At 42.3% G+C, this 11,951-nt stretch overlaps 1 protein-coding gene across 1 annotated transcript; it reads left to right on the plus strand.

Annotated features, from left to right (window-relative positions):
• Nucleotides 1–3,911: 3,911 nt before the first annotated feature.
• On the plus strand, nucleotides 3,912–5,468 carry LOC309559160 (E3 ubiquitin/ISG15 ligase TRIM25-like; the record flags this gene model as incomplete). Its single annotated transcript, XM_082262306.1, has 1 exon — nucleotides 3,912–5,468. One exon carries the CDS (start codon nucleotides 3,912–3,914, stop codon nucleotides 5,466–5,468), a length of 1,557 nt encoding a protein of 518 aa, XP_082118432.1.
• Nucleotides 5,469–11,951: the final 6,483 nt, after the last annotated feature.

An 11,951-nucleotide genomic window follows, 5' to 3' on the forward strand; every position in this document is an offset into this window, starting at 1 on the left:
TCCAATGTAGAAAACTTGGAGTTTAACCACTTGCTGACCAGGCCTTTTCTGGCCCTTTGTTGAAAAGTTGAAATCAATATTTATTTGCTAGAAAATTACTTATGAACCGCAATCATTAGGGACCCTAGGGAATAAAACTTTGGTCGTTGGTATTTGTGCATCAGTTTTTTTAAACAATATTATATATTTTTTTTCCCTTTTTTAAATACATTTTAATGAAAAAAATTAAGAAAAAAAAACCCCAATACATATCCTTTGGGAAAATATAAAAGATGTTATGCCAAGTAAACAGAAATCTAACATGTCACACTTTAACCACTTACCCACTGGGCACTTAAACCCCCTTCCTAACCAGACCAATTTTCAGCTTTCAGTGCTCTCACATTTTGAATGTCAATTACTCAGTCATGCAACACTGTCCCCATATGAGATTTTCGTCCTTTTTTTCACACAAACAGATCTTTCTTTTGGTGGTATTTAATCATAATTGGGTTTTTTATTTTTTGCGCTATAAATGAAAAAATATCGAAAATTTTGTAAAAAAAATGCAATTTTCTTCGTTTTGGTTTTAAATTTTGCAAATTTTGTCATTTTTATTCATAAGTTTTGGCCAAAATTTATACTGCTACATATCTTTAGTAAAAATAACCCAAATAAGTATACATTTTTTGGTCTTTGTGAAGGCTATAGAGTCTACAAGCTATGGTACCAATCATTGAAAATTGATCACACCTGATGTACTGATGGCCTATCTCATTTCTTGAGACCCTAACAAGTCAGGACAGTACAAATAGCCCCCAAATGACCTCTTTTTGGAAAGTAGACATTCCAGGGTATTTAGTAAGAGGCATGGTGAGTTTTTTGAAGTTGTAATTTTTTCCCACAATTCTTTGCAAAATGAAGTTTTTTTTTAAAACATTTTTTTTTTTTACAAAATAGTCACATTACTAAGTTATTTCTCACACACTGTACAGGCATACTTGCAACTACACCCCAAAATACATTCTGCTACTCCTCCTGAGTATGGCGATACCACATGTGTGACATTTTTCCACAGCCTGACCACATACAGAGGCCCAACATCCAGGCGTTCTAGAAGCAAAAATTACACATATCATTTTCTGACGACCTATCACACTTTTGAAGGCCCTGGAGCACCAGGACAATGGAAATGCCCACAAAATGACCCCATTTTGGAAAGAAAACACCCCAACACATAATCTAGGAGGCATAATGAGTCTTTTGAACATGTCGTTTTTTTCCACAAGTTTTTCGAAAATGTGGAAAGAAAACCAAAATGCATTTTTTTTTTACACAAAGTTGTCCATTTATAAGACATTTCTTACACATAGCATGTACATAGCAAAAAATGACACCCCAAAATACATTCTGCCACTCCTCCTGAGTATGGCGATACCACATATGTGAGACTTTTCCACAGCCTGACCAAATACATAGGCCCAACATGCAAGGAGCACCGTCATTTCCTGACTTCCTATTACAATTTTGTGAGGCACTGTATGGCACTGATAAGCATTGTAGTGGCACTGACGTGGCATGTATGTAGCACTGACATGGCATGGATGTGGCACTGATGTGGCACAGATGTGGCACTGATGAGCACTGATGTGGCATGGATTAGCCCTGACGTGGCATGGATGTGGCACGGATGAGCACTGACATGGCACGGATGTGGAATTGATGTGGCATGGATGTGGCACAGATGAGCACTGATGTGGCATGGATGTGGCACGGATGAGCACTGACGTGGCATTGATGTGGCACTGACGTGGCATGGATGTGGCACGGATGAGCACTGACGTGGCATGGATGTGGCACTGATGAGCACTGACATGGCATGGATGTGGCACTGATGAGCACTGATGTGGCATGGATTAGCCCTAACGTGACATGGATGTGGCACTGATGTGGCATGGATGTGGCACAGATGAGCACTGACGTGGCATTGATTTGGCATGGATGAGCACTGATGTGGCATGGATGAGCACTGACCTGGCATGGATGTGGCGTGGATGAGCACTGACGTGGCATTGATGTGGCACTGATGACCACTGACGTGGCACAGATGAGCACTGAAGTCGCATGGGTGTGGCACGGACGAGCACTGACGTGGCATGGATGTGGCACGGATGAGCACTGACATGGCATGGATGTGGCACGGATGTGGCACTGACGTGGCATGGATGTGGCACGGATGAGCACTGACGTGGCATGGATGTGGCACGGATGAGCACTGACGTGGCATTGATGTGGCATGGATGAGCTCTGACGTGGCATGGATGTGGCTTGGATGAGCACTGACGTGGCATTGATGTGGCACTGATGACCACTGACGTGGCACAGATGAGCACTGAAGTGGCATGGTGTGGCACGGATGAGCACTGACATGGCATGGATGTGGCATGGATGAGCGCTGACATGGCACGGGTGAGCATGGATGTGGCATGGATGAGCACTGAGGTGGCATGGGTGGGCACAGATGTGGCATGGATGTGGCACAGATGAGGCATGAATGAGCACTGAGGTGGCATGGGTGGCACGGATGATGCATGTATGGGGCACAGATTAGGCATGGATGGGGCACAGATTAGGCATGGATGAGGCACTGATGGGGCACAGATGAGGCACTAATGGGGCACAGATGAGGCAGAGGAGGCGTGCAGCTGCAGTTTCTCTCCTCTCCTCGCACGCTGTACTGATTGCTATGTACAGCGTGCGAGGAAAGGAGAGAAATGAACTGGACATGCACCAGTTTGTTGTGAAGTTATCGCTCCATCATTGGACGGAGCGATCACGTGGTAAAGGACCGCTCTCATTGGCCCTTTACCGCGATCCGTGATGCGTCGGGTCCCCGGGACCCGGTGAGCACGGACACTCCCGTGTGCGTGCCCCAGGGGGCGCGCGGGTGTGCAATTCTGGGAGGACATCCATGTACGCCCTCCCAGAACTAGATGACCGCACTGTAGCCGTATTTCGGCTATGGCCCGGTTGGAAAGTAGTTAAAATTGTACATGCTCATGGAATGGCAACAAACTACGGTACTTAATTTCCATAGGGGATGCTTTGAAAAATTTTACGGGTATGTAAACATTCCTTGTAATAGAAATAAGGATAGCAGGTCCTCTTTATGGTGATATATGGGGTCAAAAAGACCTCCAAATCTTTTACTTTTTTTTTAAAGCAAAAGATCAAAAAAAAAGGGAAAGGGGGTTATTTTCACCCTAGACCAGAAGGGACAGGCGTTGCTCTGGTCCTCTAAGGCCATAGGGGCGATCAGAGATCTGTCCTCTGTCCACCACTGTTACCCCGCCAGTTGCACCTTTGGATAGTGAAAACTGTAAGCCCGAGAAACACCGGTGTTATAAAAGCGATCTTGCGGCTAATGAGCCATACAGACCGCTTTTCATGAGAAAGCCAGCCACTGGCTGAAAAAAAAAATACGGAAGTTATGGCTGATAACCTTGGTACACCACTTGCAAATCACAATGTATTTATATGTATTGCGATTGGCAAGTGGATAAATGATGCATTTAATTGGTTCAATAAAATTCCTAAAGATTCAAGCTTTTGGGACCTTTTTGGTCCCTCAGATGTATTCTACAATCCCTAAAATAACAGAACCATTTTCAGAATTAAATAATGCTCGAAGAGGAGACCTAATGAGTCCCAAAAGCTTTCATCCTTAAGTTAGCTAACCAAGGGTAAACTTTTTGCAATAATCAATAGCTAACGTGGAGGGTGGATCTCACTTTACAAGGAGGGAAGGCTTCACTTTACATAACAAAGCATCCAAAGCCACTTTTATCACCAGCATATAAGACCGAAGTCCCAAGTTGCATCACCTGATATTTTGACCTTGTACCACCACCGGCTTTTTGCCCTTCTCCAAAATGGCATCTGCTGACCTGAGAGACGACTTGAAGTGCCCCATCTGCCTGAACACTTATAAGGATCCCACATCACTGATGTGTGGACACAACTTCTGCCAGGATTGTATTGTGACTGTGCTGAATACACAGGAGTGGTCTGGAATGTATTCCTGTCCAGAGTGCAGAGAGCAATATACAGAGCGCCCTCTGCTGTTGAAGAACAGGAACCTGTGCAAAATCGTGGCATGGTTCAGAATTGCTTACAAGGAGGAAGTCTTGTGTACGTACTGCGATTCTCCTGCACCAGCTTCTAAAACGTGCCTGTTATGCGAGGCTTCATTTTGTGGAAAGCACCTAAGTTGCCACAGCAAGTCAGCTGATCACATTTTAACCGAACCCACCACATCATTTGGAGAGAGAAAATGCTCCGCACATAAAGAGACTCTGAATTATTACTGCTCAGAGGACAGTGCCTGTATCTGTATGTCCTGCTGGGTGGCTGGAAACCACAAGGGACACCAGGTAGAGCTTCTAAACGAGGCCTCTCAGAAAAAAAAAGAGAAACTCAGAAAATGTACAAATACATTGGACTCTGAGAGACAGGAGATCCAGAGGAGGATCCAGAACCTGGATAATCACTGGAGAGAAGAGGACAAAAAAACATTTGCTGCAACCAGGAGCTACGCTGACCTGTTCATAGAAATTACGGAACAGCTGAGTGGTGTAGAGAAGGGAGTCCTGCAAGAGATCCGCAGACGGGAAAAGCAAATCTCCCATTCAGTCTCTGATCTGAATGGGCAGCTGAAACAAAAGCAGAGCAAGCTGTCCAGGAAGATTAATCATATGAAAAAATTGTGTGACATCCAAGACCCATTAACTGTCTTGAAAATGCCACCTAATGGAGATGACCTCATTCCTGGAATAGGTGATACAATAGGAAATCCCAAATGTCTAAATGAAGACATGATCTCCGAGAGACTACAGAGTGGGCTCTGCAGCCTGACCCAGAGACTGAAGGATGTGATGAAAAAGAGGCAATTTCCAGCGATGGAAATATCCAATATTTTCCTGGATATAAATACAGCTCACAATACGCTGATAATATCAAAGGATCAGCAGAGAGCCACTCATGCTGATATTTGTGTGAACAGGCCAGATAGTCCACAGAGGTTCAACTGCAGCCAGGTATTAAGTGTACAAAGATTCACATCCGGGACACATTACTGGGAGGTGGATGTGAGTGAAGCAGAGGAATGGCTGATAGGGGTGGCTACTGAAAGCATGGAGAGGAAGATTGCAGGAAGCGTGTCCTTATTGGGCTGCAATAACAAATCCTGGACTTTGAGTCAAACCGCTTCAAGGCTTCAGGTCCGGCATGGGGACAATGAAATTAATATAGACTCCAAATATTTACTAAAGACTATTGGGATTTATCTGGAGTATGATTCCGGCCGTCTGTCCTTCTACCAGATGTGTGGCCTCATCAGACACCTCCACACCTTCACCACCACCTTCACTGAACCCCTCCATGCTGCTTTCTATTTGTTTCCACAAAGCTCTATCAGAATTAAAACATAAATACTCTCAGATAGGTAAAAAGTTAAATTACATTTTTTCTTTGTATTTTTTTTTTTTTTTTTTTTTTGTATTTGCATAAAGTATTAAATTATTTATAGAAAAAAAACATTTTGGAAGCTTTTCCTAGAATAGAGAAGGTGTGTGTGTGTTTGTGTATGTGTGTATATGTACAGTATGTGTGTGTGTGTGTATATATATATATATATATATATATATAAAAATAATATTTTTTTTTGCTATTGAAAGTCATGTCCTCTTTAAAATGTATTTATAGCCAAACCTTTTTTTTTTTTCTGTTTTTGGGTAGCATAGGAAAGGATTAGAACCCCTGCCAAATGTCATTGCTGCATGTGTCTTAGCCAGTTAGATTCATCCCCTCTATTCTTGGCCACCAAGACTGAAATCCAAATGTTAAAGTTGTCACCAGAACAAGATGCAAGGGTAAATCTTCCAATGGGGGCAACCTGTTCCGGTGACAACTGCATTAAATTCCCCTCTTTTTTTGGAGAGATCTCCTCTTACGTCCTGTTGCATCTGCAGGACAAAGTGAAGGACAGTCTCTCCAATGGAATATCAGCAGCAAAAAAAAAAAAAAATTATATATATATATATATATATATATATATATATATATATATATATATATATATATATGTGTGTGTGTGTGTGTGTGTATGTATGTATATATATATATATATATATATATATATATATATACACACACACATACATACACACACCTTCTCTATTCTAGAAAAAGCTTCCAAAAATGTTTTTTCTATAAAATACTTTATGCATTATAATTAATCACTTCTACACTCTATAAAAAAAACCTAGCAAAAAAAAGATTTAGCTATTCAGACACTTTTTATTATCACCGTTATGAAAATTAAGTGCTTGCAAACTAATTAGGACTTCTAAGAAACCATGTTATCTTTATTTTATATATTTATTTATTTTTACACAATGATTTTTTTTAAATAAAATTTTATAAAGTGTTGCTAACGATTATGAATGCTCTGTGTGCTTCCTTTCTCTATCAATATTTTTTGCTGATCCTTCTGCCAATAAACCTTTCTGCTTTCTGAAAGAGGTGTTTGTCCCATTATCTGTTCAATATTACTTTTGTATATTCTCTGTTCAATATTACTTTTGTATATTCTCTGTTCAATGTTACTTTTGTATATTCTCTAAGGCAGGCCATAGCTGGTGAGATTTTTCTCTTCCGCAACCACGGGTTGCAGGAAAGAAAATCGTTTGATTTCCCCATCAACACAGCCAGTGTTAGGGGAATCTTTTCCATTGAGCTAATGTGTTCTCTTTAGGGTGGGGGCATGGGAGTCTGTTTCTGCCAGGAGAACACAGGGATTGCTAGCGTCCATAGCCACTGGTAATAATTGTATAGAAAAATCTGAAAACTGGTTGTATATTGCCACTGGCAATAATTGTATAGAAAAATCTGACAAACTGGTTTTACCCAAGTCAATCGATCGATCAACTTGGGTACAACCAGCCTGCCACATACTTGGATCAAATCTCAGCAGGTCCCTGCTGAACTGGCTGAGATTCCAACCATCTATGGCCATATTAACACAATGCAGCAGGTCTCCTCCTATAAGCTGAAAGCAATAAGCAATATGTTCTCCCTGTGCCTGCGTGGGTTTCCTTTGGGCACTCCGGTTTCCTCCCACATTCCAAAGACATGCTGGTAGGCTAACTGGTTCCTGTCTAAATTGGCCCTACTATGTGTATGCATGACTGGGAGTTAGGGACATTAGATTGTAAGCTCCTTGAGGGTAGGGACTGATATGAATGTACAATGTTATATGTAAAGCGCTGCGTAAATTGATGCTGCTATATAAGTACTATAAATAAAAATATTGGAAGGTAGACCCATATTTAAGTTGAAGTGTATCCCTGGCTAAAGTATTATTTTTTGGGATATTGAAAAGAATAGTTAGAGCATATGTCAGGTTATTTTATTTAGGTTTGTGATATAGGCAGAAGTAAAGGCCCCACACCAAGCATTTATAAATGGTTTTATTAGATAATCAATAGCGGGTGTTTTGTAAGTTCAGTCTCTGCCCTCCCATCAGAGTGACAACAAAAATTAAGAGATCATAAATTTTCTATTTTAAAAACAAAAAAGGGAAGTAGGTTTGTAAAAATCCCAAATAAGTAACTCTCATATTATTTTAACACATAACAAAGGTATTGCTAAGTGACTCAACATTACATGCAAAAAATGATAAAAAAAAAAATAAAACCTCCATAATTTGTTTCATTGGTAGAACCATGAAAATCAGAACGCACATATAATATATAGAGGGGTTGATTCACTAAAACTGGAGTGTGCAAAGTCTGGTGCAGCTGTGCATGGTAGCCAATCGGCTTCTAACTTCAGCTTCAACTCAATTAGGCCCCTTTCACACTGTCCGTCCGTCAGATGGACTCCTTTTATCTCAGCAGGGGATCGATCCGCTGATCCCCCGCTGAGCAGGAGGATGAAAGCTGTTCTCCGCGCTGTGTGCGGAGACACAGCTGTCAGCTCCCCATACATCTCTATGGGGGAATCGGATGGGAACGGACCGTTGGTCCGTTCTCATCCGATCCGCTGGACGGATGGAAAATAGGGTTCCATCCGTCCAGATTTGACGGATCGGATGTCAGCGGACATGTCTCCGCTGACATCCGATGCCCCATAAGGATGCATGGGGGGGACCGTTCAGATCCACCAAAAAAACGGACAGGCGGATCTGAATGGTCCGCCTGTGTGAAAGAGCCCTAAAGCCCCGTACACATGAGTAGAAATTCAGCCAGGAAATTTCGTCCGACGACCGATCTGCCGATTTTCGGCTTGTTAGTATGGTGCGTCCGACAACCGACTCCGACTTTTTGGCTGAAAAAATCCTGGTGTGCAGGCTATATAATTTTTGTCGACCGTCAAAACACGTCTGATTTTCATCTCATTAGTACAGATTTCGATGGGGAAAAATCTTATGAGCAAGACTAGGCATGCTCAGAGATGAAAGAACACATACAAAGCAATCCAACACATGACATCACTTCTGAAGTAGAATTCTGTCATGCGGGAAAATTCGTGTGCAGTCTAGAGCACATTCCAACCAACAGACACCACTCTGGACAAAAGACGGACGACCGGTCGGCGGAAATTTGTTGCGTTTGTACGAGGCTTTAAGCTTTGACAATAAAACCTTGAAGCGGATAGGTTACTATGCACAGCTGCACCAGATAGTGCACTCCAGTTTTAGTAGATCAGCCGCTTAGCGTGCCATTACCATAATAACATGGTTTGAAACAAATCTGTGTAAAACAATATAACCAATTTGTGTCATACACACAATAAAAACAAAGTTTGAAATGATAGGACTAAGGTTATGAATATTTTCTAAGGAATCTTGCTAAAGGTCAGTTTGACTTAAAGATGAATTAAAAAAAAATAAAATAAAGTAGTACTGTATTATATAACCTCAGATATGACTGAACGTAATTGGATTGCAATGAAAATAATCTGGAGAGGGTTCTAATACAGTATACACTTAAAGCTGCCTATGCACCGTTTAAAGCGGTAGTATCCCGCTTTTTGACACTTTTACCTACAGGTAAGCCTATAATAAGGCTTACCTGTAGGTACAAATAATATCTCCTAAACCGGCATGGTTTAGGAGATATTTACAGTGCATGCAGCCGCTCGCGCGAGCGGCGCATGCGCTCTGAAGGTCCGGGGGGACCTTCAATTAATTTGCCGGGAGCTTGCCGGAAAAATCACTCCTGCGCGCATGCGCGGGAGTGACGTCATCGCGGCTCCGGCCAATCATCGCGCCGGAGCCGTCTCTTCCGGCCAATCACCGCGCCGGAGCCGCCGAATCCGGAAGAGACGGCGAGGGATCATGGCAGCGCCCGCAGCGATGTCCGGGGGTCCGTGTCGAGGCTTCGTTCTAAGGTAAGTTACACATAATGGGCTAGTATGCGATGCATACTAGCCCATTATGCCTTTGTCTTGCAGGTTTTTTTTTTTTTTTTTTTTTTTTAGGGTTTACAACCGCTTTAATTTATTAAAGGGATTTTTATAATGGTGACAATTGACACAGCAGTTTACATACATTGTACATCAGTCCCTACCCTCAAGGAGCTTTCAATTTAGGGTCCCTACCTCAATTTTATACATACACATAAAAGGGTCAATTTTGACAAGAGCTAATTAACCTACCATAATATCTTAAGGCTCAATGCATACATGATGCAATGCATGCATGATGTAGCAGGATTCCCAGCCGTTTTGCTGGATATGGGTTCCCCTGGGCCATCGGGTGCAACAAAAATACCCCTGTGCATGTTCCTCCAAGTGTGAGCACTGAGACAATGACCAGTCCGGTATCTTTGTTTTTTTTTTTATATTTATTGAGAACTTGGATGGGAGAAGGGAATGAGTGGGATACTCCTTTGGCTCAACTATGCACAATTTGCTAGGGACAACTAAAACAGACCTAACTAGAAATCCTGCTCCCTGATAAGCAGGAAAGCAACCCAATGCTTTTACCTAGCACCTGACTAGGAGGTTTCTACATTTAGTTTCACATGTGGATCCTTTTAATTCAGCTGTGCAGGTTACTTTCACTACTCCTAATTATACCATTTGGTTGCTTTTGGCTATTCAATCATTATTTTATTTTTTTCTTACAGATTTTTTTACCTTTCCATTTTATTTATTTTAATTGTGCACATCACCACCCATTTACATTCTTCTTTTTTTTTTTTTTTTTTTCTAGCCACCATCCTGGCAGGTTATGTTGGACGTTTCTGTTTGCCCGTTTTTCCATCTGTCCTGTTTTCTGCTCTGCCGGCCCACTTTGGATCCTTAACCCACAGCTCCCAGGTCAGACGTCTCCGGTCTCCAGACAGTATCCTCGCCACTGAAGTATGGGAGCTGTCGGCCAAGGGACTGCTGTGACTCAGACCACTGGATCTAGATTATCCTGCCCGTCAGTTGATTGTAGATCTCCAGAGAGAAAAAAACAAAAAATATGTAAGGAAGGAGAAAAAATTTCTAGGACCAGAGATCCCGGCTGGGAGCCTAGGTCCTTATACTCCTGACAGATTAAAACGGATTACATAGAGCAGAAAGAGGGGTTATATACCAAGCGGAGGACAGCCCAGGTGTTCTGCCTAGTCCTACGGTCAGTGACATCACAAGGGGCTCGTGCCACCGGGTGCTGTTGCCAGATAGCCTCGCCCCTTACCTATTTAGGAAATGTCACACGGTGGAGTAAGCAGACCGTGGGAGTGTTCGTCACGAGTGGGGCTTTTTGAGATTTATATATATATATATATATATATATATATATATATATATATATATATATAAAATATAGGAATTGTCACACTTTGTACTGGCTATTCACTTTCATACTTTTTTGTGAATGGGTAATGGTACTCAGTACCCCATGCTCAATAACATGGGGGCCGGGATCTGGGGGCCCTCTTGTTAAATTCTGATTCTTCCAGATTCTGATATGCCCCTGCCCTCAGATCCCCACAAACAAAGCCCAGGGTTGTGGGGAAAAGGCTCTTGTTCCCATCAACAAGGGGACAAGGTGCCCCCCATGTTGAGGGCATGTAGCCTGGTATGCCCCCCTTTCCTAGCCGGCCAGGCTGCATGCTTGGCTAAAGGCCTGTATGCATTTTGGGGGGGACCAAAAGTATAACCGTCTGATCTTTATTTTTACACAGGGGAGAATGACAGGCAGCTTGTTTACATAAGCCTCTCTGTCTTTCTCCCGCTGTACCGGCGATCGTAGTGTGACTGGCGGACATCGGGTCCGCCGGTCACACGCCCGCACTCCTCTGTGAACAAGCCGAGGCGGGCGCACACTCGCCCGCTATTGGCTCTAAAAGGAGTGACAGGCGAGCGACGTGGACCTACGTCACTCTGCCTGACCGGGGCTGACTGCCGCAGTAAATATACTGTGAGCAGTTGGCAACCGGTTAAAAAAAAAAAAAATGTTATATATATATATATATATATATAAATAAAAGGAAAAAAAATTGTAGAAACCCAGATGTAATGGAACCAAACATTCTCCAAACTAGACTTGTTTTGCATAGCTCCCGACTCACCCTCAATTGAAGGGACAGTCCCTCTTTTTAAACCAAATCCCTTTGTCCTTCATTTTTGACTTGATATACAAACCTCTTTAGAAAATGTTCAGTTTAATTGTAAATTCCTTCTGTATTGAAATGTATTATAACTATACTGTCTGTAAAGCGCTGCGCAATCTGTTGGCACTATATCAGCAGACGACGACTTATTAAATTTTATATTTTATCAATTATGAAGGAACAGGAGTGGAAATAAGCACTAATGGGTACAGTCACATTTTTTAAACCCATTTGTGGTACATGAAGCTTAGGGCATGGCCTTTCCATGCATACTAAAAGATGTCTTCCTTTCCCAAAGTTGGG

Source organism: Pelophylax lessonae (assembly GCF_965119305.1).
Source record: "Pelophylax lessonae genome assembly, chromosome: 6".
In the NCBI taxonomy this organism is placed as follows: Eukaryota; Metazoa; Chordata; class Amphibia; order Anura; family Ranidae; genus Pelophylax; species Pelophylax lessonae.